Here is a 27,764-nt window from a genome sequence, read left to right on the forward strand (position 1 = left end):
CGCTGGGATCAGAAGACATTGTTTTATTAAAACTATACATTAAGAAATACAAATTGATGAGAAATCGTTAACATACATAATATGTTTAAAAGCCTCACTCCCACAGTTCAAAGCATCTATCAGAAGCTGGTGGTTGAGTTTGAGATGAGCTGGCCGGCAGGTTGTCTTAGACTGGAGACATGGGCACTTGGTCCTCACAGGGATTAATCTTCCTTGCATCTCTAAAAAACACAAGATGGTTGGTTTAAGAGCAATTCCATTAGAAAGTACTCCAACTCTTAAGTTAGCTATCACAGTGCCAGTTTGTTTACATAACTTTTCAATATTGGAGTGTGTCTATGACTTTAAACCATTCCGCTTTCCTACTTTTACAGTGTTTTTTAAACATTGAACAATCTGGTTTCTACTTCAGTTGGCCAATAAAATGTACTGTGATGAATAGGCTGAGCAAGGCAAAGAAATTTGGCTACCATCAACCGAACCATGAAATGAAATTCCTTGCTATTAAATTATCTAAGAGAATTCATACTCAATATTTCTGTAACCAGTCGGGTGGTAAAACCTGGTGTTCACCCAACAGTGTACAATTACCTTTTATAAATCCCAAATAAACTTGGAAGTGTGCGCATGAAGATCAGCCTCAGATCAGCCCCAGTTCCCTTTCAGTCAACTCGGTACGAAACATATTGGATGGGATATCACACCCTCAGGTGGTCTGACTGAAGACACCTCTAATCATGCCTTTAAGGCAGATAACCTGTGGTGACAAATGTGAAGCCCCGCCTGCACATATAAACATCCACCATCACAGTCATTCCTCAGTTCCTACGCTCTTCACCTCTCTATATATATTGAGCTGAATTTGAGTTGACATATCTTTTACACTTGAAACGTGCTTGCAAGATAGTTATCATATCCTATGCAGGGGTCAGAGTTTACTTACAGGTGCTCACATTCTCCCATCAAGTTTGTTTTTATACATCATAACTTGTCTGTGGAAAGTGGTGTATGCCTCTTTCAGGCTCCGTTTAGTGCATACACCTCTTTCAGGCTCCGTTTAGTGCATACACCTCTTTCAGGCGCCGTTTAGTGCATACACCTCTTTCAGGCTCTGTTTTGTGCGTATGCAACATTAACAAATGAGACCCCTGGGATTTGTATCTACGACAGTGGTATCAGAAACTGTTGGGGATGCCAAATCACACAAAATGCCAATTTCGACATAATGTCGCTTTGAGATTTATTGGTACCAGGTGGCACCTGTAATGGGTTTATACACTGTAAATAATGGCTTTGAATTGATTGACCTGACCTGATGAACTAAAGGGCTAAAAAGACATAGCCAGTGTCATGCTGCCAGGGAGATTTTGACGACCTGCCACCCCAAAATGTGTTCTTATTAATGGTGTCTAACTGCTCTCATCTCATCTCATTTTCTGCCGCTTATTCGTGAGGGTCGCGGGGATGTTGCCGCGAAATCCCCCCCTTTCAAGGGGGTTGCGGGAGTTACTGGAGCCAATCCCAGTTTTCAATGGGCGAAGGCCAGGGTACACCCCTGGACGAGTCGCCAGCTCATCGCAGGGCCCTTTTCTGATGGCAGAGGCTGCCACACAAGGTGCCAACTGCGCATCAGGAGCAATTTTGGGGTTCAGTATCTTGCTCAAGGATACTTCGACATGTAGCTCAGTTCCGCCCAGGGGAGCCGGGATTCGACCTTCTGAACGCTGGTCACCTGCTCTACCCACTGAGCTACAGCCCATGTGTCTAACTGCTCATTAGTATAAATTACGTATTAATTAATGATTCATCAAACATTAATAAAGTCATTATTTACCACTTACAAACCATTAACAAAGGATGACTTGGCAATCAATTTTTGCACACACAAAAAAACTGTGCCCCCCCCCCCCCTTTCTTTGTGCAAAAATGGATTTCTAAGATGCATTTAGTATCGAGTAAGCAAGCCCCTCAAATACAGTAAGTAACATGAGTACTACTTTTACTTTTTGAAGCTGAAGTTCTTCCAGAGGATGCTGATGGTGGCCTGGACACCAGGCTTATTCTCGTTATTGGTGGAGGAGGTTTTCCTCCCACAACCCACAAGTCTTTTCCTCAGTCCGCTGGCCCTGGCAGGGCCCAGCGTTTTCACCTTTGCTGATTGACCCTGACTGCTGGATTTGAGCTTCGACAGACCTGAGACCTGTAGCAAGAAAATGAGACTAAATTAAAATACAGCGGAAAATCAACACAATTCTAAATTGAATACAAAAATCCAAGAATAAGATGAGAGATTTAATACCAATCCCCATTCCTGTGTACAGAACTAGAATCAGAACATGGCAAGCATAAATACTGAAAGTAGGGGGAAACGGCTCTGATCATTGTTTAAAATATACACCTACCAACACCTCTAAAGCTTATAAATAAAGTAGTAGTATTTACTTGTTTAATCCATTCACATAAAATTAACTTTTGAAGGAGAATTTGTGCCGTAACGTAAATACGTAACGTATTTCTTTTGTTGGAACAGTTGGGTACAGTCAGTGTCTGAAATGGACTTTTATCTCACCAACCAAGTTGACTGGTAGATTACATCAACCAAATATAATTTTTACTGGCCAGAAAGATGCTTTCAAGGATTTTTGGTGTCACAATAGATTAATTTCATTACATTCATAACATTCATGTGGAATGCAAACTTAAAAAAAGACACCAGAAGAAATTAAGCAAAATTGATTTAATAAATTGATCCATGGTAATCTAGTCTTGAACTCAAAATGTTGCTATTAAATGTACATGAGGATCAAATTGGATAACTATGAACCTTCATCAACATACGGATCAAATATTAAAGTTTGGTTAAGAAGGCTTAGGATGCTTAATCATTTTAATCAATTTAAACCACCTCACCAGACTCCTCAATCTCTACCGCTAACAACCGGTGGGGCAAGTGATTATTTGACGATGTCAGAAATAAATATTTGGGTTAGTGCAAGCATTTGCGCACACACATGAGCATGCATGCATTATGCTTCAGTATCTACATACTGTACTGGTCGTGTTACTGCTTTGCGCATCTGAGCTGCTGCACCATTTACTACTGCCTCATACTGTTGATACGGTTTGTTACTTTGTTGGCAATTTATGTTTTTATATTAATATTTATCTTATTTACCATTTCATTTTTACCTTGTTCTCAATCTAACTGTTACTCAAACTTGTTGTACTTGTGCAATGACAAAGATACTCCATTTAAGTCAAAATTAATATTTATCGTGGTGTCCTAATAGACAAATGGTTTAAGTCGAGCTGAAAAGGGAGGCAAACTAATATTTGCTTCCGTTTCCTGTAAAATGCTTGTTATTGTAGCCAATAGTGTTAGCACTGAATGTCAGTTACACCCCCCACCTACATGTCAATGTAGTCATCTCTGTCTGACTGGATCATCTCAATATCGGATTCCCCGTGAAGCCCAATACAGTTAGCCACTGTACGCGGCTACATTAGCATCAGGTAAAACCATCTGTTCATCAGGAAATTAAATCACTCCACAGCTGGAAGACATTAGAGGGAAACCAGAAGACATTCCCTCCATAAAATATGATCCAGTTTCACTCAAATCAGTGAATAAAGCTATGAATTTCTGTTTTTGTACCGTAATCAGTGAAATATGCTCCAGCAGCATCTTTCTGACATGAAATTCAAGCTCTGTGCCACTCACTCATCGCTTAAAGATGAAGATTGATTGATGGGTGGATCGTTGGATTAAATTGGTTAGTACAAGCTTACGGAAGTGCATGTGACATTGAGTTTTACAAGAAGAAATCATGACGGACGTGGATATAAAAATACAAAGAAATTGATTTTTTTTTTGCACATTTCATTAAATAGATGCACAATGTGACCATAATAAGGGTTTAAAGGACTTTTTTAAATTTTAATTTCAGCTTGACTAACCTTCAGTACGAAAACGACTGGGGCCTTTGGTGCATGTCATATGCCGCACTCTCCCATTGTTTCCCGTCTGTCTGCTATCCCATAAAAATGCCAAGACAAAATCTTTGTGACAAGATTTATATTTAATGAAGTATTTTACTTATAACACAAGTACACTTTTGGAGTTTGGAGAAACTGTATAAACTTTGTGAAACTCAACACAACAACACATTCATAACTATTTGAGCCCACCTGTTAATTCTGTTAAATATTCTACATGATATTTCTTTCTTTGTGAAAAAAACCAAAAAAAAAACGTCGCATCTGTTTTAAGGGTGTAACAATACACAAAAATCACAGTTCGATACGTACCTCGGTTTTGAGGTCACTGTTCGGTTCATTTTCGGTACAGTACAGGAACAAAATGCAAAACATAATTTTGCTTGTTGTTTATTCGGAACTTTTGTAAGACAACAATTTATTGTAACATTATACAAAATATGAAAATAAAATACAAAAATAGAATACTGTTGTAAAGTGCTGCCTGGTAATAAGTTAAATAAATTATTTTCACTGTCTCTTTAAGTCCCTCTGCCAGGTTTGCACTGGTGAGTTGTTCATATGGGCGGAGTTGCTAGGGAGAGGCTGCTTGATTGCCAAATTCAGCTGCGTTTGCACTAAGGTCATTTTTTTTTCTTGTAGCAGTGATATTCACACTTGGGTGGTGCCGTTTCAAGTGCTGCGGCACAACGCAGAAATTCAGCCGAATTTAGCACAGAGCAGACAGGAAGTCTAACACGAAACAACAACAATACATCCGGTTGATTTTCAAAATAAAACACTCCGAGTTGATACAAGCACAAAAACCTCAAAAAAAGAGACAAATACGCGCTCTTCTTCTAATCCTTCAGTCGGGAACACTTCGTGTTGTTATGTTTATAACACGTATAACTGCAGTCGTGTGTGATTATGTAATTATCACGGGAATTCCCCGGTTTCGTTTCTCCAGCTGTTCGGCGGAACTGCGCCGTGCCGGACTTGTCTTTCTCCGTTGCAATATTTAACCAGGAAGCCGAAGTGTTCCCAAGCAGGAGACTTTAGCGACAAGGGAGGGTCTTCAAGCTCTGGTTTCGCGCTAGCGTTAGCCATGATGTAAACGGGCTGCACGTGTAGCTGCAGGCAGAAAATAAACACACGCAACTTCTGTTCTGGAAACTCACCCGTGCACAGCCCTGTACCGAACCAAACGTCCTGTACCGAAACAATTCAATACGAATACATGTATCGTTACACCCCTAATTTGTTTGTTTCAGCGATGTAGGTATATATTCGCATATAGAGCGGGAAAGTGAGATCAAATCACAGGGGGTCACTCAAGACACATGTCAAGACTCATTTAATGCCAGGTGTGAACTGACGGGCTTGAAGCGGTCCACTTGTGATGGGATGACTCAGAACGGATGATAATGTGAATATATACATTTATACATATTATATATTTTTAATGTAAATATTTTTCCTCTCCCAAAATGTGACACTACCAAAACACAACAATGTATTTTCTATTAAAGGTATTTAATTGACCTATTAAAGAATCTGATTACATCTAAATCTTTTTCAAGTGTAATTTATGACAGTCATTGCATTTTAAATCCAAACTTTTGCTGTAAGACAGAGTTGATTATATTACAAAATTAAGGATTCATTAGTTTTAATATACATTGATTGATGCCTGTGTTCTTACCTAATGTACCGGTGAGGTATATTTGCTTCATGCAAAGAAACGTCTTACTGAACATAATCTAGGCAGTGATTCAGTGCTCAATACAACATTATGGAAACAGTTCAGTACTATACAAATGTAATCACTAGGAGACAGCATGATTATCACACATGCATACTTCACAGAAGAAGAAGAGTGTTTGCGCTGCATCTTAGAGATGGCTCTGCCGCAATGTAAATAAAATTAATTAATTCATTGATTTAGCCCAGATGTCTGTGTGGCGTGTAAGGGAAAATGCAGCACTTACTAATGCTTACTGCACACTTGTCAAGTCGCTGCCATTTTCTGAAGTAGCTCGCGTCTATTGAGGATGTCCCGTCCTATATTGCTCATATTTTTCAAGAAGGACACAACCTCTCAGCTGGACACGCACACATACACACACATTGAGAGGTTGGACTCAAATAGGCACATAACTTATCTTTCATCATGCCTGCATAGTTTTGAAGCAAAGGCTTAAATTCACACTCCGGTAATCACAACTTGTTAATCAAAGTAATTAATTGGAATCGCCATGGAATGAAGCCTAAAAAGTAGCGGGCTGGATTTAATTGAGTAGTTTGCTGTTTGGCCAACAGCCGGCGCTTGTGGAAAGCACTGATTTTAAAGTTTACTTCCTTGTTAGGGTGAAACAAAAATGACCAGTACATACTGTATAACATGCAACACAAATTCATGCTAATAAAATTCGTTAGGGGTTTGCAGCTCAACAGGCTGTCACAACCATCACTGTCTGTCTAATGATGAGGAAGCTCTACAAATAGTTTAAATTGATTCTTTTAAAAGACATTAAGACTCAACCAAAACTCTGCAAAAATTTGGCACAAACCCACCTTTGATCTTAGCGTGCCAGTATTCTTATCTGCTTCTGCTGAATGCGAGGGACTCTGCTCTGGCTCAGAATCTTTGCTTGAATTCATTTCCTAAGAAAGCACAGGAAAGACGCAAGTAAGAACACAAAGCAATGCTACAAAAATAGCTTTCTGCAAACTCACTCAATGAGGCATGAAACTCGAAGAGGTATGTGTGAAGGCCAACCCAACCACAAGAGATGTATATAGATTTAAAAGTAGTGGAGATTCGTATGAACGTACAGATGTAGCATCCTCCTGGTAGGAGAGGGGGGGGCTGCAGGTGGCGTCTCCCTCGTTGTAGCAGGAAGCAAGGCTAGGCTGGGACTGGGAGAAGAAGGCACTGTCCTGAGATGGAGGGGAATCTGGGAGGTTGTCCTTGTCCTCTGAGTTTCTGTCAGTGGAGGATGGACATGCGACTGATGTTCCCCCAGGGGATATGTGGGTTTTTGTGGAAAAGGAAGAAATGTCCGTCTTGTATTGAAACTGCTGCAGGGCAGCCAGGCCTGTAGTGGAGCTGGGCTTGCTTGATTGTTCATTTGAGGTGGTGCTGCCTGACCAGTGAAACATCCTTAGGCCCTGACTGGCTGATCCAGGAGATGTGGTGCTAGGTGATGGACACGGGCTGGGGGTGTCCACAGACAAAACATCAGGACTATCACTGTCAATGGTCGGAGTGCTGGGAGAGTTGATCTGAGTGGGACTCAAAGCTCTAGGCTCCACATGCTGAGGTAAATCCTCCCACACAGACTCCTTCGTGTTCAGACTGGCTCCTGATCTACTGAAAAATCTGTGTGTGGGTATAAACACAACCACATCAGTGCAATTTCTTTTGCATCAAACATGCATCATTTAGTATATTTAGGTGTATTAAAAATTAGTAACAATTTCAGTTAGAGGGGATAATGCTCTTTTAATTATTTCCTTTAATAGAACTGTACTGTAGTAATGTAAAAGATTATCAGATATTTTGCAGCAAATCCAAATTGTGTGATATGCGTTTCAAATGTTACGATGGTGTAAGTAAATTCATCGTTTATTAGGTCATAGAGCACACCCCCTTGCACCAATCAATATGGAGATTTTAGTTAGCAATCACAACCAGACTATGCAAACCAAAAATAGTGAAAGTCAGTGGCGTGGATAATTTTGGTATTTGTGGCACCACCTATGGGTTGTGCTAGAAATGCTTTAGAAGACCAATTCCCAACCTCATGCATACCAAGTTTCATGACGATCAGACCAATGGTCCATGATGGCCAATTTTTTCAAAGCCCCGCCTTTTTCAGGAATACTTTGATTGATAGCAGGCATGTTTTTTGACTGATTTGCACATTTATAATAGAATTGTGTATCTCTGTCCCACAATGCTGTATACCAAATTTGGTGTTGATCGAGTCATATTTGAAAAAGTAATTTTTATTTTTGTGTTTTTCAGTTAATGCTGATCCTCCAATAGGATTTTGTGTAGAACGCCTTCACCTGGATTGTGTGTCAAATTTCAAGTCAATTGGACTTACTGTGTTTCTTTAGCAAATGTTTCCGTACTCAAATTTTGTTTCGTTAATTGTAGCGCTACCATGTGGCAGATTTGGATCACAATATGTCGAGGAGCATATTATTTCTATTATGTGTCATTTACACGATTCAATTTAGTTCTACTTCATGCTTGAGACATTGTAAGATTCTGCTGTTATTAAGAATGGTGGATGGCAATGTGATCAGTATGTGTAGAGTAAGGATGATTTTAAAATGCAAGGGGCTGCACAGGTAGCGCCATATTTAATTGATCAGCTGGAGGTACCAGACATACAAGTTACCCAGCACAGCTACTGACAGGTCCTAGCTTTCTACATGGAGTTTGACTTTGATTTGATCAATAAATCAATAAAGATGATGACACGTCTCTGTTTGACTGTATTTGATCAAAATGCTGTATTTAACTGAAGGAGGAGAAGCGCTGTGGTGCGTCTGTGTGCGTAATGTGATGTGCGGATCACAGACTGCTAATTGGACAAGACAGGTCATAAGAATTGGGGTGCAAAATGGTGGGCCTGCCAATTCTGGTGTTCTCTCGCCAATGCCAATCAAACTGCCTGGTGCTGGGCTGTTAGCACAAGTCCCACTAGAGGACGTCGGGCCCTCATGCCACCCTCATGGAGTCCGTTTCTGACAGTTTGGTCAGAAGCATGCACAACAGTAGCCTGCTGGAGGTCATTTTGTAGGGCTCTGGCAGTGCTCCTCCTGTTCCTCCTCACACAAAAGGAGCAGATACCGATCATCTAGTATCTCCTCCACGCTCTTGTGACTGTTCTGGGAGACACAGGAAACATTCTTGCGACCGCACGTACGGATGTGCCATCCTGGTGGTGTTTGGGACTACCTGTGCAACCTGATTGGGCAGCAGGTACCGCCTCATGCTACCAGTAGTGACAAGGACGCTAGCAGAACACAAAACTAGAGAAGAATCAGTCAGGACGGATAAGGAGAGAGCAATTGTCTGCGGTCACCACATGCAAAACAATTCCCTTTTTGGAGGGTGTCTTGCTTTTGCCTCTCCATTGCACCTGTTGTTACTTTCATTTGGACCAAAGCAGGTGAAATTGATTCAATCACTTGTGCTTCCTAAATGATATCCCTGACCTTTAACTGACTTGGTGTTATACTATAATTTTTCTTTTGACTGTCAATATCTGTGCTGGGTAGCTTGTATCGTTGTTGCCTCCAACTGATCAATGAGAAATGATACTACCTGCAGAGGGAGGACTGATTCTTTATGTGTACAATAAGGAGGATGCATGGGGCTGTAGAGAGTACTCATCACAGTGTCGTCCACCATGCTCAATAACAGAAGAATCTCGCCGTGACTCAACCCAAGCAGGAAGTAGAAAAATTATTTAAAATGATGTAAATGAGATAAAAACAGTATAAATTAAAACGTTAACGTGATTTTTATAGTCATTACAAAAATAAAAATTTAAATGCCTTTTTTTATTGTACAATGAATAAATTAATTTGTAAACTAATTTTTTAATGCCTATATTTATTGTACAATTAGTTAAATGCTTTATTACTATTTCTGTGACACTCCATACGTTATAACGTGATAGTGTTTTTTTCCCCTTGTGTGGCAGCAATACGCTTGCGTATAAACACATTAAAATGAGAAAAAGTTACTTTTTTTAAATTCATTAACGTGATCCCGCATGATATTTTGACTGGTGTCTTCATATGTTTCTCAATTAAAACATTGTATGTAAATACAATTTTAGTAATAATTAAATAACATCCTCATAGCAAAACTAGTTTGATTGCAGTTTAAACCCGTCTGATTTTTGGTCCACTTCGCACACGCACGCACACACACCCCCTCCCACCATAGTCTCACATGCTCTCTCGTTCTCACATGTATGCTCACAAATTAAAAGCCCCCTATCATTTCAGTGAAGAAAAAAAAAGAAGGCTTTTGCCGTATAACATTAAGAGATTGTGTTGTTGAAAATTGCACGGTTCCATTACTTAATTGGCTAAGATATTAACATATACAAACTCCCGTAGTGACTGAAATAGGACAATAACACAGTTTTCCATGACAAGAAAATATCGAAAATAATGTGATTATAGATTTTTGTTAAAGAGACACAAATGTGCATTAAACTTAGTTGGCATGCACAATATGTGACAGGAACCAGTAATTTCTTTTACTTCAAGCCTGTATTTGGGGCTGTTTTTTATTTGTCTGCAGCAACAACGCCATTGGCCATTATCTGAGACCCAACTTTTATTTGACTACAGGGTTTTATTTGAGGAAATGGGCTATTCATATTTAATATGGACTGTTTACCTTGAAAGACAACAAAGAGGGCACGTGGATCAAACATCGGGATGGAAGAGGACGGAAGACCACAGATAGCAACAGATGAGGAAAAAGGTTCCAAACACATGACATTTAGATGTTATCTTGATGTTACATTGAGACATCATTTTCTTAGATTGTTTAGTCAATAATAGGTCTAATAGAGAGATGATCATTAGATGAGATTGAATATCTGTGATGTCACCTGCTGCATGTGGCCTGGCCATCCTCCTCAGCCTCCTGGTTCCTCCTCTGTAGCAAAGTAGAGAGGCAGCTGCGTGGCCAGGGCTGCCTGGTCAATGTTGGCTTGTCTGACTGCTGAGCTGGCCTGGATCGCTTCTGACTAGAGGCCGAGTACTGCTGCAGCACATCCTGGTCTGATATACTGGAGTCTATGGAAGACGAAAGACAGGTTTCATAATAGGTTGCTTTTAGTTAAGTTTTTTTGTTCCATTATTTCCATTCTTCAGATCCTGCCAAGTAGGCTTCTTTGTTGCCATAGTGATTCAGTGTCCTCAAACGGACCAATGATACCCCTTTCAGATTGCACAAAAAAAAATCCACTTAACCCTGTGGCAACTGGATTTTGTCTTTAATGTGAATTGGTACAATCAGCATTCACCCCCGCATCAAATGACTCTACAGTAGTCACGGGTGTTTATTGGCTCCAGCTACAATTGGCTGTGAAGGAAACACAACACAATGGTGGACTCCCCTTGTCAGACACGATGATATGACGTGTTGAAATTAAGGATTTTGGCTTCTTAATATTTTTCCATCCATCTCTGTTCAACATTGTTCCGTCCATCCTGAGTTTGAAGGAGACACTAAAATAAAAGATATCTGAAAAGTAACCACTATTTCTGAGCCTTACTGCTGCCTCAGTAGTGCATATGCACAACTCTCATAGATGAGAAAGAAACAAGATGTCTCACTCCTTAGGCACAGTTTTTTGGTGGCTGATGATGGAAGTAGCTTATTCAAAATGATAATTTATATTAATTAAGACTTTTACATCTTCTGGATGTAGTCTGATGAGGTATATGATCTGCTGCTTTCCACTGTTCCCGGTTTTCGGGACATTTGTGATGACAAATGTGATGCATTAGAAATTACAAATGAACAAAAAAAAGGAAGAGAAACATGTCTCGTGGCAATGGGAAAGGAGTCAATAATGTATTTCTATACATATTAAATAAAAACTACTCAGCTGGGTCAGCTCATAATGAACTAAATTTGATACATGCCTGTACCAGTACAAAGTAGAATTGCAGTTCAGTTTTTATCAAGTCTTGCTCATTTTTACATGTTCTCTGACAATGCCTCAAGCTGATAAACTTAAGGAAAGTCTAAAAAGAAAGAAGAAATAATGTTTTAAGGGTTTCATGGCAAATAAACTATACATGGGCGTAAAAAGGTTATCTCTTTCACCTGACAATGCACAGACACATTAAAGGCAGTCTCTAAATGAGAAGAAAACTACCTAGACTTACAGAGAATGGAAAAGATTTTATTGGCCAGCACCTCCTTTTCCATTATGCAGATCCCTTACTGCCCCACATCAAATACAATGTAGGCCAATTTTATTCACTGAATGTTGATGAATAATCAATTTATAAATATGATCATTATTATGATTATTACTCATGCCATAAATCATATTATTAAATTAGATTATTTAGTATATCTTTAGAAAGCATTAAAAAACATGTCATGAATGCCAAATAACAGATTTGATATAAGTGTACAGTTGGAATATCATTATCATTAGTTTCCCAGGGAGGCGTTATTATCCCATTCATTATGTCATACCTGCCCCTACTCCACCCCTGATTGTTGTGTTCTCTATGCTTGAATCAAACTGTTATTTCACACAGTAGCTATTGTAATGTCTGTTTTTCAGCAGTTATAAGCTGTAGTCTAGTTTTGTACAGTCTGCAAACAAACAGCCAGCGGTGGAGCTGATGTAATGGACTGTGAGCCCTAGTTTCCCCCAGGGAACACACCACCACAATCTGGCTGTCACAGCTGCAGTGTCTCTGGGCTCATTAGAGTGGAAAGGTTGGGTGGTGGAATAGCAACAAGGCAGCCCAGCGGCAGCTCGGCTGTCCGTTCCACCCAATGAGCCCAGAGACACTCTGACAGCATGGAGCGGCCCCAGAGGATGAGTGACCCCCACAGGAGCAGCAGAAGACCAAGAGAGAGGCCGAAGTGGTCCGTGTATTAACCTGCAACACTATAGCTTATAAACTACCGAAACCCAGAGCTACTGTGTGTGATTCTGAACACTAAATGTTAAGTGACAGCTTACCATCTCGTGGTCTCTTCACCTGCAGTTCTCGGCAAGGCAGCCTCAGACTGTCCAGGCTGATGACTCTCTCCTTCCCCCTGGTGGAAAGAGGCCTGTCTAGAAATACAGCATACTGGGGCAGGGCAGCATATGCTGGCTTAAAGTCTCTACTCCAGATACTGGGCCCATTGGGAGCTGGCGAGTCATTCCAGCTATGACTGCGGGGTTTAGAAGGCTGAAAAGACAAAGCTTTTCTAAATTAAATGTGATACTTCATTCTGGAATCAGGAATCCATTCAATGATTGCAATCTAATACCTGAAGAATAGGCTTGTCTGGGCAAAAGTCATCTATCTTCTTCATGGTGTTGATGTCAAGGTTTCCCATGGCCATCTGCAAGCCTTTGTCATCTCCAAGATTACTGGATTCAACATCATGAAGGATTAATGGTCCCAAATTGAAAGGGAGATTTCTGTGTCCTTTTTGATTATACAGTAGGTCTAGGTGCTATGTGAATACCATTAAAATATGAAAATGCTCAATCCATAGAGAAATGCACAGCTTGTTGTCAGAAACCCTATTCAAATGAGCAGTCGAGATTTCTGTATGGTTGTGATGTAATGCCAATACATTTATCGCCCTCAAGTCATGGCTGTGCTGGTGAAAACACTGGCAGAGAGGAGTCAAAAATACAGTGAACAGTGCCTGCTATGGTCTGTGAGAGTAGACTGTTTTTTCAGGTAGAGGACCTTAAAGAGATGGGCACTAAAACAGGACATTTTAACAGTAAGTTTGAACATTGCTGCAGCAATGGACAGTATGAGAAAATGAGTCTTATATCTGGCATTAAATACTATGCAAGTGATGGAGAAGAACATACAATCCCCCATACTTACCCCAACACAGGCAAGGATAACAATTATTTCCATTATTTACAAAAGGTGACATGTCAGATGTGATTCACAATAGGAGGATACAGCCCAGCATAGCTGAGGGTGGCTGGGTCAATGTCCTCTGGGTATTGGTTGAGGGGTACAGTCTTCCTCCTGACAGGATCAAACACCAGCTGGTATAGAAAGGTGTTATTGGCTTTGATGAATCCCTCGATGTACTCTTCTGGGACAACTAGATTCATCTTTAGGTACTGGCCCATCTTTCTGATCACCTGACAGGGTAACAAGAGCTTTCAACAAAAAGTCTGTCACTGGGTCACTACTACAAGGTTTTACAAACACAACCATTTTTATGTTTGTGATGGAATTAGTGTTATCAAGTGCCAACTGATCTACTGACCTACTTTCCGTATACATTTGTGAACATTTTATCAAAACATATCAACTGTGTGGAAAACTTTTACCATAATTCAAAATTGTGTTTTATGTTAAATGCTAACCCACAGTATACACTAGAGGTGTGAAAAATTCTCGATTATAAGATGCATTGCGATGCAGATGTGGAAGATTCTGCATTTATGCAGAGACAGAGCATAATTGAGAGTTCTTCAGCTTATGCCGATTGTTGATTGTCTGGCCTCAGATCATCTGCGAATGATAAAAAAAACCAAAAAACTTGCCGAGTTTTTTTTAAAAATCAAAGCACTATTTTGTAGACTACTATAGTCTAATTATTGGAAGGACTTTCTGAATAAAAAGGGGAATTTTAAATGATGAAAAAGTAGCCGTGTGCAGGAATATAGATCATTGAGGAGGCCATACACTGAGATGCATCGTGAATTGTTTTGCATTCATATTGTTGACAGCTAAATCGAATCGAATCACGAGGCCAGTGAAGATTCACACCTCTAACATACACTGCTCAAAAAAATTAAGCGAACACTTTAATCACATTAGATGAATGAATTATTCAAGTTGAAAATCTTTACTGATGTACACTGTATAACTTGTTGAGAACAGACGTGACAATGGTCAATGGAAACCAAAATCATCAACCCATTGAGGGCTGGATTCAAAATCACATCGAAAATCAAAGTAAAAATTTAAGTCACAGGATGATCCAACTGTGTTAATTTTATCACAGCAACTCATAATGTGACTCAGTAGTGTGTATGGCCCCCGCGTGCCTGTATGCACTCCCGACAACATCTGGGCATGCTCCTGACCATCGACAGATGGTTTCCTGGGGGATCTCCTCCCAGACCTGGATCAGGGCACCAGTGGGCTCCTGGACAGTCTGTGGCGGTACATGGCGGCATCAGATGCACCAATACTTAACGACCCATAGGTGCTCAATTAGATTTAGGTCACGGGAACGAGACCAGAAGCAGTTTGGTGTATTTTCCCACCAGAAAGTTCAAACAATGTTTGCATTTTTGTTACAATTGATAGTTAGTTTTGGCTTCACGCTGCAATTATTTGAGCACAATAAAGATAATACATGAAATACCTAGATTCTGTCCTCATCATCACATACAAAAGCTGCATCTCCATATAGCCTACTTGGTTTGTAGATGACTATGTTTCTGATGTTAACATGTTGTCAATTCAATTCATGTCTTATCCTCTCAGAAAATAATTGCTAAATGTCAGAGTTTGTTTTTTTTCCCAACTCACTCTTGAAGAGTAACCACCAATTTTAACATTAAAGCGTGTTTACAGGTCTTGGGAAGTACTACTATTGCCACTACATAAACCATAATGGAATTTAGTCACCGAGTGCCAACTGCAACTTCCTTTGCAGTAGTAGCAGTACTCCTATAAACATACTGTAAAGTGTATAATTGGTCGAGTTTCCCTTTAAATATGTGCTCTCTTCTCCCACTTCGCCAATAGCCTGCCAGAGCTTCCTGTCTTTGGTCCTAAAGTCCGAACCATCAGAGAAAATGTTTTTACACTAGAACAAACCAAACCATGGTTTGGACCAAACAAGGTAGGGGCGAAAGGGAACTAAGTTGCCATGTTGGTCTATCCTTCTTTAAAGTGAGGCATCTTTGGAATCCCAACATCACTTTCTCATCATCTGGTCTCACCTTTAGTATATCAGGGTCTTTTGCCAGCCGTAAGACCTTGCAGGCCTTGCCCAGGCCAATGCCATGCAGGGAGGGCAGATAATCACAGCCAGAAAGGATGCACATGTAGCGAAACCTCTCCTCTGATAAAACATTACCCAGGGAACGACAGCGACCCAGGTTAGTTTGGTCTATCTCCAAGCCATTTCCCTGCTTGTCCATTTTGAGGATCACCTGCAAAATTGTGAAATACAATTGATTATGAAGTTGGTGGCAATGTCTGAGCAGTGGTTCATGTGGCTTTTTCTTAAATGCTATGGTTTTGCTCTAAATATGATGAACACTGAAGCATGCGATTATGTTGAACAAGTGCTTGGTCAATGTAGTCTATTGTTTCTCTCCCACAGGTTGGCCAACTTCCTTGTTGTTCTTAGCATAGTGCACAAAGTCTGCAACAGGGCCTTCTCCAAGAATGCAAAATGTTATCTGGTTTGAGTGCTGACGACTTAAAACTTAATTCACCCCCCTGGGTCTAGTATGTGATACCTTTTTGCAGCCAAATGCCAGCAGGTCAGAGTCTTCTGTGATGACAGCGTGGGCCAAACCAGATTTAGTGAGGTAAGCTAACTGAGCATCAGCTTCATATGGAGCCACAATGCAATCCACCCCTCTTGTTCTTGCAGCCTGGTTTAAAAAACAGGACAAAAAAATTCAACATAATTTCCCCAACATGCAATATTGCTCGATATAGCCACAGAGAATGAAGCAAACATGACAGCAACATATGCATTGCTCTGGGTATAATTATGCAACTAAAAGAAAAAATGTAGAGATTCAACTGACAAAATGCATGTCAACTTGAGGTTTTCTAATCCAGTGTTTCCCCTATATGCATCTAACCATGGCATGCTGAAATATGACCGCTGTCTGTTGAATTTTTATTTACTTTTTATTTTTTTAACGGGAGGATAAGAGAGGAGAGGGCTGTGTTTTATCTGTAACTGTAGGCCTTATTTTGCACTATGGATGCTTCATATCTAGGTCAATTAACACACCTGCGATTATAGTATTCTGTTTTATAACTAACGTTCTATTATTTTTCCGATGTCACACACTTGTCAGTAAATCTTGGAAACCGAGTACTCTGTCTTATACCTTTCGAAAATAAAGTTGTGTTTTTTCTCACTACTAATGCCTCATATCCAGACCAATTCACATATATGAATAAAGCATAATAAGCACATAAATGTGGAACTTAACGCTTACCTGATTATGTCAGCACGACAATTAACACAAAAGCTTTGGGTAGATGTCAACACTGAAGTAAAGATTCATGATTATCATTCTCTCAGAAGGGGAAAAAAAAACTGTCATGCAGCTTCACACAATTATCACGTAGTAACATTAGAGCAAACTTGATAGTAAAATGTGAGTAAACACAGCTGTGAAATAAACAAAATTTGGAAGATCCATGTTGATACAAAGACGGTAGGTCTTCTACCTCCACCAATTGTTTTCTCCATCCTGGAGGCAGGCCTGACTGTGCACGAGGGGTACCGTGACAAGAGACAGCCGCGATCAAAGACAATTGACAGATTCCCTCAGAAATATTAATGACTCCTCATAAAATATCGTCATAAATGTATGTTATTTAAACAGACATTAATGATGCCACTTCAAGTATAGTCAGTATTGTTTGATAATACAAAACTGTGGTGATTCAAGTCACTTGCAGAAAAGGGATAGTTAAGAATAAATCATTGGAAGAATATACAGTATGAAAGCTAGTTAGCCACACCCACAGGATATAAATGGTCACCCTGTGGGTGATAGAGGTCACACACAAAATAATATTGTTTGTAAAATCACATAGGCATAAGTCCTCAGGGAGCCAGGGGGGCACGATTCCCCCCCCCCCCCCCCATCGTGGGTAAAAAAAAAAAAAAAGATTGATATCACTGAAAATACAACTACCAGTGCTTGCTGTTACAATGTAGTTTTCCTTAGCCAGTAGGGTGTTCATTAGCAGGGTTACATCACTACTTTTGGAATCCATCTCAGGAATTCAAGCAGTTGAAAGTTGATATTAGATTTTTTCCCCTGTGCTGGCTTGAATTTTCAGATGAGTTAAAAAGACTGGCTCATTACACCTGATGTACTTTAAGGCACACATACATTGTGTGTGTGTGTGTGTGTGTGTGTGTGTGTGTGTGTGTGTGTGTGTGTGTGTGTGTGTGTGTGTGTGTGTGTGTGTGTGTGTGTGTGCGTGTGTGTGTGTGTGTGTTGAGTGTGTGTGTTGAGTGTGTGCGCGCTTCACCTTAATAAGGTTATGAGCCATGGCTGGGGTGATATTAACACAGCGGGTGAAACAGTCTCTGGCCTCAGACACTTTGCCTTCACGTAGTAGCTGTCGGCCTTTCTGAAGGTTGGTTTCTCTGCGTCTGAGAGGTGCATGAAAGAAAAAGAATGAATAATGAAACACTCTTATGGCAGGTAAAATGGTATCTAATTGCGATTTTGAATCAAAAGGAGAATTTAAACTGAAGGCTATGTTTCTGGACCATGGTTTATAAAAGACAACTGGCTTTCAGGGATGCAACAATACACAGAAGTCAGGGTTTGGTTCAAACCTCCGTACAGGGGTCATGGTTTGGTACAATTTTTGGTGAAACAGGAAAAGTAACAAAAAATAACTATTGTATATGGCTAGGTTTCTTTTAATTTTCAACTGACTGTAGTGCAATTAGATTGTTCCACCTAGTTAAGACATTAGAAATGTTCAAATGTAGTTTAAGATCAAAGAAATTGCCTCTAAAAGAGAACAAAAGCCAGCAAAAAAATAATTGCAGGTTATAAAGAGGCTATGAATCTACCTAATTGGATAGCAATGGCAAACAGTAATGTTTTAAGCCCCAACTTATTAGAGCTGACAGTTTTAGCAGGTAGCAGAGAAGGCAGGCTTATATGGAGTGCTGGTGTTGGGTGAAGCCTGGAAGAACCAGTGTCTGGTGGTTTTTAATTAATTGATTATTAAATTCTATCAATTAATTAGGGGTTCCTTAGGAATGCATGTGAAAGGGGCAGCAACAAAAATGAGGAAACCATGGAGGCAGCGACCATGGAGTTACGAAGGACCATTATTGCAATTTGGACTCTGGACTAATGGATTTGTTTTTATGCATAAATGTTTAAAAGCGGCTGGTATATGATAGGGTTGGTTATTTGTTCAGCTAATTTGTTATTTAGCATTAGCCTCACTAGCTAAATTATAATTGAGATTCTCTTGTGTAGCTAGATACAAAAGGTATTGTAAATTGGAACAGTGATGATACATTAAAGAGAAAAAAATAAAAAGGAAATAGAATTTGTGTGTGCGTGTCAATATTGTGTTTGGAACAATACATAAGTGCTTCAGAGAAACTCTGGATGAAAGTGTAACATTGTTTTATTTTGTAATTTTTCTTCGTACAGTATTCTATGTGGAGTTGCTCTGTTTCAATGAAGATGCAGTTCCTATCTGCTATATCTCCTTTTGCCAACTTTTGCCTCAGTATTTGTTGTGAAATACCCACCCCCACTGGCACTTCTTGAAACTTCAACATCTTCACATATCTGATTTTGGTGTAGCAACGAGCAATTATTTGATTTTTTTTTGTTGATTTTTTTTTTTTTAAGTGTTATCCTTTAATGGTTTCCTCTTTAAAGTTTAAGAAAATAGTAAAAAATGCCAGTCTGAAACAGTGTGGAACCCATCAATATTACAAGGTACATGGGTACATTTATTTGTCTTTTTGTAAACACTAGGGTTTCAAAAACAAATCTAGGTTTCAGTCCTTTAAAGCCACATTTAAACAAAAAAAATAAAAGTGTTGAGGATTTATTGAGGAGTCTCACAGCCTTGGGAATTAAGCTTCTCCATAGTCTGGTAGGCTGATCATTCCTGAGTATCGGGTTTGATGTGTTACATCATTTCAGTTTTCCCTGAAACATTTACCTTAAAAGTAGTTTGGGATGTCCCGAGCCGATCTGCGGGATCGGGGCTGAAATGGGCATTGTTTCACTGATCGGGATCGGCAATTTTGAACGTGGACCCAAGCCCGATTATTTTTACGTCAGCTGCCGTAAACAACGTAGCACAATTTGTGGCAGAACGCAGACGCGCGTAACTTTACTCTGGCAACCCTGTGGATAAAATGTCTGCAGTGTGGAAATATTTTAAATTAGACAGCGAAAGCGGTCCAACGGTGACATGTCACATTTGCAGTACGACCGTTTCCCGAGCTGGTAACAGAAGAGCTGGCATTTAATACCACACATTTGATATGGCGCATAAAAAACAAACAAGAGAAATATCCTCGCGACAGCGACACAGCCAAAAATATTACAGAGAAGGGAACTGAAGTCATCGCTCTGGATAACCAGCCCATCTCCGTGGTAGAGGATCAGGGTTTAGTTACTGACTTTGTTTACTTGGTTGTTTTTGTTAAAAAACAAAAAACAAATGAAAACCAATGTTGCAATAGGATATGCATAAGAAAGAGCCATATGATAGTATTTACTTTGTTTCAACAAAATAAAAAAACTGGATCGGGACTCGCTATCGGCAGATACTAAATATTAAATGACTCGGATCGGGATCGGGGTGAAAAAAACCTGATCGGGACATCCCTAGTTTCCAGTGTTCAAAAGACACAATTATCATATTCTAGGTTATTGAATGATGATTTCACAATCAGAATATCACTGAATACAGAGGCAAATGATAAGTAAATAATATAAAAGCATTCGGTGCGTTGAAATGGTTCCTGTGCCTCTGAGCAGTACACAGTATTAATACAGACTGCAGCTTGTTATTCATGTGCAGGTAACAGAAAGGACACAGTTTGAACTTTAATGTTGTGGGTTCACAAAAAAAAAAATCTAGAGCAAAATCTGATGTGTAAAACAGAAGCTTTGTTGCATGAAAATTAATATTCAGGCTATCAGCAGACAAATATGTCCAATGAGTGATAAAACTGCGAGAATGAAATAGGAACTGAACTTGCACAAACCGCAAAACTAGACAGCAAAGCAGATGCAGATCCACCTGTTAGAATTTCTCCAGAGATTAGCCTTTAAAAAAAAAGTGATCATCCGACAAAAGTGGTCCGCTTCAAAGATATTTAAACATGTAAAAAAGCACAGGACTGGTAGTCAGGAAGATTGCAAAAGAAATCATATCTTTATTTGAACCCATTCATAAATCAATTTAATCAGTCTAATTTTTAGGTGTATATTAATATATATTGTGTATATATATATATATATAACTATATTCTCTATAACTTGAATCACGTAAATGTGATGCCACTGGCGGAGATCCTCTTGTGGTCTGCTGCACTTACAGAAATCCAAACCCCACACTTCTTTTATTGAAGTTGATGAGTGCATCTCAGTCGTAAGCAGAGCACATTCAGTAGAAGGGGGCACAGAGGCAAAAAAGTAGCAAAATATTCCAAAAAAATGAAGGGAAGACTAAACGAGCTACTGGCTGCAGCATATACATGTGCCATTGTCATCATAACAGTTCAATTTACAATGATATGAAACAGAAAAGCAGTAAATGCTCTCCTATTTGAGATGCAGGAAACAATATTCAGCATTTTTTTTTTTTTATTAATGACTCACCAGTACGTTGTTTGAATTGAGCCCTGTCCTATTGCTCAGTGTCTCTTCCTTGTGTCACATAAAAATTGGCATCACATTTTATGGCACTAGTTACAGTTATAGTTACAGTAACTCCTCTACTTTGTTGACAAAACACTGGAATTCCTTACACACCACGTGTACAGTTCTGCCAATTAGTGTAAGGATTGATTTTTTGTATGTGGTCCAACTAATTCTACCATTTCTCGTTTGTTTATTAAAGTTTGATGAATACCTTATATTCAAAGTTTAGAAAATAAAAGCAATTAGGATATAAGGCAAACTATCCTCAGCCCTTTCATAATTGGTCAAGTGAGATGATTTAAACCAAATCCTTATTTTGTTTGAGATATTCCAACTGTTGAGATGTGAACATGATGTGACATGAATCGCAAAAGCAAAAGCAACGGATGGAAAATCTTCATTTTCTTGAGACAAAAACCTCCTGGTTAGATTGGAGTGGTCATTTGGCAACTTCTCGATTATAAGATGTATCGCAATGTGGACATGGAAGATTCTGCATCAATGCAGAGACAGAGCAAAATCGGGAGGTTGCAGCTCTCATGCTTTAAACTGCGGGCAGGCATCAGGCTAACATTACTTATGTTAGGAGATATGTTAGAAGGAGGCAGATAGCAGCAAGTGATGACAAAAAATGCACCCAGTATTGTGAAAGCGGACATCTCGGAGAACATGATGGATTTTAATAGCTTGCTGGGAAGCACGAACTGGATGAGACACACGCTGTGTATAACTTCTGTCTCAAAATGGTGTGTGCAGCAGAACCATGTTTGTGCTGTTTGTCACATTCAGGAAGTGACCTTTCTTGGAGCTGAATAAAAATAATATTTTTGTAGATAACACACGTAATGTACTGCAGATAGATTTATGTTTTGTTTTTGGAATGTTTATGTACTGAGGTGGGTCACACAGATAATGGTATTGAAAAGATGCAGTTTTCATATTGTAGACTGTTGTAGTCTAATTATTGAAAGGTCTTTGTAATTATAAAGGGAATTTAACTGCCTGTATTAAATGAGAAAAAAGTAGCCATCTCCATTAAAATAGAAAATTGAGGGTGCATTTGAGATGCATCGAGAAGTGTTGTGCATTCCAATCGTTGACAAGTGAATTTTAATCAAATAGGATTGGGAGGCCAGTGAAGATTCACACCTATCTGGTAGGAAGGGTAAGTATACTGGAAGGTGATGGATTGTTTTAACAGAACCTGGCGAGAAAGAAAGTTGTTTTAAGATAAGACAGCTCACACCTTTACTGTGTGTTTATGTGTTTCATGAAATGTGCAAACATTTATCAGGCTCTGTGATCAATCCTTTGGTTATTACTTTGACATGTGTATAGCGTTTCAGGTTGCGACACAGTGACAGCTGATAGAGGTGCAGTTTGATGCCATTTGGATAGAAAATGTCTTAAGAACAAACTCCTTCAAATTTATAAAGAAAATACACAAATTACACAGCCTTAATAAGTATTCTAGGACTTGTGAGATCATATCATAGGCTGTCCAGGATGTACTATGTGATCTTATGCGAGATATGCATCTATACACTCATACACAATCAAGGTAAATACTTACTCTCTGCGAATCTTTTCCACCGCTTGTTTTGAAGGCAGATTGTGTCCATCAAACACCAGAATTGGTTTGACTCTTAAGGTCAACAGCATGTCCACAAATTTCATGCAGTACCGTACATACCTAGAATCAGACAAATTAAAATGCCAATATTAGTTCTGGACATTTAACCCTCATTACAAAATTATAAGTAGGGGAACACAGATATGGAAATTGTATTTTTGCTAATCCTTATACCTTTAAATAACAATGTGGTCAATAACCGATAACAATATTTTTAATTCTTTGTATTTGTTCTTATTTATGCTGCCTTTCCTGTCAAGCAAACAAAGACATTCTCTTTATAATAGAACAACTGAACTGTTTAAGTCACTCAGCCCTTATTACACAAGTTGCTGTGATGCCCTACTTGCTTTTCTGGTCCAATTTCCTCACAGTCCCCTGGTCCGATGGGACTGTGCCCTTTTCATTCATACCCTCATGCTCTGTGGGTGATCTGCCCTCTCACTCTCTTTACCATGCATCGCATCTCCAGTAGCAGGCCTATCAATCTGTTGCATGTAAAGTGCTGCTGTGCACGTTGTTTAACATCCACATCAAAGTAGCGGCCGTTACTGGGATCCAGTGAGGTCATGGTTCAGAAAATGGGATCAGACTCCATCAGAGCAAAGCATTTATTTACAGCTTCTAATAACACAACCTTTGTTGTTCTGCTTATTTTAACACCATGGTCTGTGTCAGCTTCCACCTAGATGACGTCTCAAGACTCTCACCGAGGAGATCACGTCAGCAAAGGTCACTGGAATATCTTGCCGATTGCGAGTCGATGATCTTTCTCCGAAGAATGCAATACTCCCACATGGCCGACATCTTCTTTTACTTTTGTTTGTTTGTTTGTTTGTTGCTCAACATCTTTGTTGCCAGAGTCATGCACTAAGCAATGCAAGTAAATGACTGTGGTCCGGAAAGGCAGGGTTGGACAGGGTGTGTACCCAGTGCAAAATGAATGAGATGCAACGGATTAAAATCAGACACTGACATGAGTGAATGCCACCTTATTTGCTGATAGGCAAATAAGTCAACCACCACCATATCAGCCAATACCAATGTTAGGCTCATAAATCTGTGCATCCGTATTACAAAGTACATATTAACATATTTCTGAACACATTTTCTTTATCATTCTGCAAGAATAATAAACATACTTACTGATCTGTTGGTTCTCCTTTAGCGAGCTTCTCAGCACATGAAAATGCTCCTTTATGCAGCCAACAATATGTGTCCACAGCCACGGTCTGGCCTTTGTATTTTTTCACATTGATGGGCTCTGCTGCATCTTTGATGAACTGCAGCAATCCAGAGATTCCCATTTTCAGCTGCTGAGTTGAACCACACTGATTCTGAAACTGAAAGAAACAGGAAATTACTGACAAAAACAACTTGGGCAGGAAATGTATATCCACCACCCAGAAAGCTGATTGCCAAGAATATATAACCTTATACCCATTCCTCAGACTATCTAACTGCCTTATTTAAAAAAGATAAGAAAAAAGTTGCATCAAGAACTGCAAATCTTAACCGATTTAATATTTAATTAAGTTAAATGTAAATACATGCCACAAGTGGAAAAACGATGAAGATTTGAATACAGCTGCATTGAGAAACATCATGTCCACATATGCTATGATTGTGAGCATTTTACTTATTATGGGTTTATATTGTGACTGATGGAGTCTGAAAACAGCCGGATGATGGCAAGGTGCTTAACAACTGAGCCTTTGCTGTCTGGCTCATCAGTTGCGGGCCTCTCTGCCAGGGGATGTCAGGTAGACAAAAGTGGTTTTATCTTATAGTTTTCTCTCTTTTTCTTATATATTTTGATAAGTTTATGTCTTTTTTGTAACTGATACAGTGGAGAGATGGTCACAATAACGCCTAGGCCCCTGATGGCTTTCTCTTAACTGATTGTAGCTGTAGCTTTTCAAATTTTCATCACATTTTTTCTTGAAGGGCTTGGATTATGTTGATGTTTTGCCTTCTGCTAAAGTTGAAAGGTGCACTATGTAGTTTTGGAGAAGAAATTCAGACTCAGAATTTCAACTTTAACAGTATTAATGAGGTAAAAATACAAACTCAGAAATAATTATTTTTTCCATAAGTGAATAAACAAGCTGTTGTCTGAGGAAAATAAGGTCCCAGAACACTGTTTGAAGCTAGAAAGGTGGCAGGGTCCGCCACATATAAACAAAGTAAAACAGTATAAATTGTGTTGTTCTTTAAAGTCAGCTCATACTAGAAACTCTTCATTTGCGTACGTGTATATGTGTTTTTGCATGAACCAAAATGTCTCCTTTGAAAAAGTCCTTTGAAGTCGAAGTTGTAAGCTGCCATCTCTCTGCACATGAGTGCGTTTTGTATAACAAGCGGATTCAATGTTTAAATCACTGCTTGATCTTTTGTTTCTGCTTAATGTCAATGACTGTTTAGAAGTACGGTAGAGAGTTGCTCCTAAATGAAGATTGAGTTTTGTCAGACTTTGCAGTGAATTACATAAAGAAATCTAGGTTTAATTCAGGTTTAACGTTTGAAACGTTTGTTAGTTATGCCTGTCGGTTATTACTGCCAGCACAGAAGAGAAGGGGAAAGTTAGCTAACACAAAATACAATTTCATGTTGAGTTATTTAGCTACATGTTGAGTTATTTAGCTACATGTTGAGTTATTTAGCTAGGTCAGTTAACAAACCAGAATTTAACACGCAACCTAATGTATGCTACAGTAATTCACGGAGAGTACGTTAAGAGTGTTAAACGTGTTACATTAACGTTTACTCTGAATGCAATGCACAATTTCCTGTTCTAATAAAAAACGCTAGCAGGCTAGTTGAGACAGAATTTGAAGGTATCTTTTAACATACGAGGAAAGTTAACGCTTACATAGAAACTGGACCAAGTCGACAGTTTCTTCGCTCACAACGGTGGCTACAACCGATGTCCGTGTAGATGAAACACACTTACAGAGACAAAACGCAAAAGACAAAGCGTGTTAAAGTCAATTAATGCCAAATTAAAAGTTACTTTGTCCCCGTTACCTTTATCCACACATGCAGGCAGTTCGGCGGTCCAGAAGCTGGAGGGAGTTTAGTTTTAGCGGCAAAAGAAGTGATTCAGTATGAGCTGCTGCTATTTGTCAGATGGACGGAAGGGGCGGGGTTAACGAATGACAGACAAGTCACGGCCCTTCCGTTAAACCACCACTGCGCTTGACTTATTTCGGAAAAAATATGTACGGTAGTGAATGGAGACAGAGACATTTTGATCCCATTTGCATTGTGCCATGAATCACATAGGCTACATGATGTTTGTCTATTCAAAAGACCATTTTTCAACTTGAGAAAGTCGCAGTTTGTCACAAAACCTTATATACTCTTCAAAGTCTGTTTTACTGTTTGTAAAAGACAGTAAAATGAGGCTTTTTGGCTGGTAAACTGAAACTGAATTTGGTCAGGATAATCAATAGATTTATGACAAAAAGGCTTTTCTTCGAATTTTTCTTATAGCTAAAGAATCCAAATATAACATGTTCATTAAATAATGCAAAATCGTTGCACAAGGTGTCAATATTAAAACCGGAAACATCTTTCCATATTTTAGCATCGTATGCTAGTTCTAGCAATGCCAAAAAAGATGGGGCATAGTTTCAGGTTGAGTTGTGCAAAAAGTAGGCTACAGTTCTTATCAATATTATCCTTACATTTCTCGAGGAAAGAAAGAAAATCTTTAAAATAAAAAAAAGACAAACCACAAAAAAAGACTTATGTTACAATAACCTAAGTCTACTGAAACCAGGAGCTATAACTGAAAATGCACACCCCAATGTGCACAAGGGTGTGAGTGACTGCTCAATGCTGCCTGCTGCTTTAATTTATTTTATAATTGCAAGCCAATAGAAAGGGAAGCCCTCCATTTGATTTTAAAAAATCATAAAACTAATGAGGTATAGGACTGTGAATATATGTCAATATAAAGACTACACAGCCAACAGTGTTGTTAGCGACATCATCTCGTTGAACGCTCACCAAAACCCAAATAACTTAAACATTGTAGAGCTGCTCCTGTATATAAGCAGCTCACAGCTGCAGTTGTCAATTTGACCAGATTTATTGCGATTTTCCCCTTATTGATACTTTTTCTGTGCTGAGGCAGTGGCCATGTTGGTGTTGGTGACATGTGGTGAGCGAGACGATGTAGTTCACTGAGCGGTTTCACACAAAACTAGATGATATTTTGGTTCCTGCAAGACATCACATAGCATAAACAAATGTTTAACTTTAATCTCATTTGTTCTTCTTATCATTCCCCATATGTTATCTGTGTTCTGTGTTGCAGTTTTGCAAAGTGGACTCAAATCCAGGACACAGACTCAGAGGGAGGTGATTTTCAGGAGGTGATGTGGAGAAGGGATGATAGCTGGCAGGGGCCAAAGACTGGTGAGAACGAAGACTATATAGGTTAGCTTGGAAGAGATGGCTTGCAGACAGGCAGGTGGACAAGGGAGAAACAGACAGACAGGTGATGATCTTAGGGCGGAAGACAAACAGGTCAGCATACATGACCACAGAATCATTAGAGAACTCAAGCTAAGTTGGCCTTAAAGCATATCTACGAGGGAGAATGATCTAGGGCCAAAAAAGGCTGATATACTGGCAGGCTGATGAGATGATGGACAGCAGGTAAGCAGCTTCAGAAGCCTTGGTGTGCCTCAGCAGACATGCAGCAGGCAGGGGAGTGAGTGAGGGACTGCCAA

The 27,764-nt window shown here is 39.4% G+C and overlaps 1 protein-coding gene across 2 annotated transcripts; it reads right to left on the minus strand.

Annotated features, from left to right (window-relative positions):
• Nucleotides 1-26,158, minus strand: exo1 (exonuclease 1). 2 transcript variants are annotated; one of them, XM_084375118.1, is made up of 14 exons: nt 26,050-26,158; nt 24,169-24,365; nt 22,963-23,082; nt 17,998-18,121; nt 16,227-16,364; nt 15,702-15,914; nt 13,693-13,880; nt 13,034-13,136; nt 12,738-12,951; nt 10,632-10,818; nt 6,814-7,360; nt 6,553-6,642; nt 2,004-2,200; nt 1-221 (listed from the first exon to the last, which is right to left on the minus strand). In XM_084375118.1, exons 2-14 carry the CDS (start codon nt 24,327-24,329, stop codon nt 167-169), a joined length of 2,337 nt encoding a protein of 778 aa, XP_084231244.1. In that variant the 5' UTR covers nt 24,330-24,365; nt 26,050-26,158; the 3' UTR covers nt 1-166. The 2 variants fall into 2 exon arrangements, with proteins under 2 accessions (XP_084231244.1, XP_084231245.1); XM_084375119.1 differs by lacking the exon at nt 26,050-26,158 and adding an exon at nt 25,895-25,984.
• Nucleotides 26,159-27,764: the final 1,606 nt, after the last annotated feature.

The sequence above is a fragment of the Pagrus pagrus genome, assembly GCF_965226575.1.
Source record: "Pagrus pagrus genome assembly, chromosome: 15".
Lineage (NCBI taxonomy): Eukaryota > Metazoa > Chordata > Actinopteri > Spariformes > Sparidae > Pagrus > Pagrus pagrus.

Excerpts from the sequence above, each read along its gene's own strand:
- exo1 (XM_084375118.1), bottom strand. The coding sequence starts at position 24,329 with ATGGGAATCTCTGGATTGCTGCAGTTCATCAAAGATGCAGCAGAGCCC. Across the intron at positions 23,083-24,168 it reads AAAGGAGAACCAACAGATCA|GTATGTACGGTACTGCATGA; the intron begins GTAAGTATGTTT and ends GTCTGATTCTAG. Across the intron at positions 10,819-12,737 it reads GGTGAAGAGACCACGAGATG|ACTCCAGTATATCAGACCAG; the intron begins GTAAGCTGTCAC and ends CGTCTTCCATAG.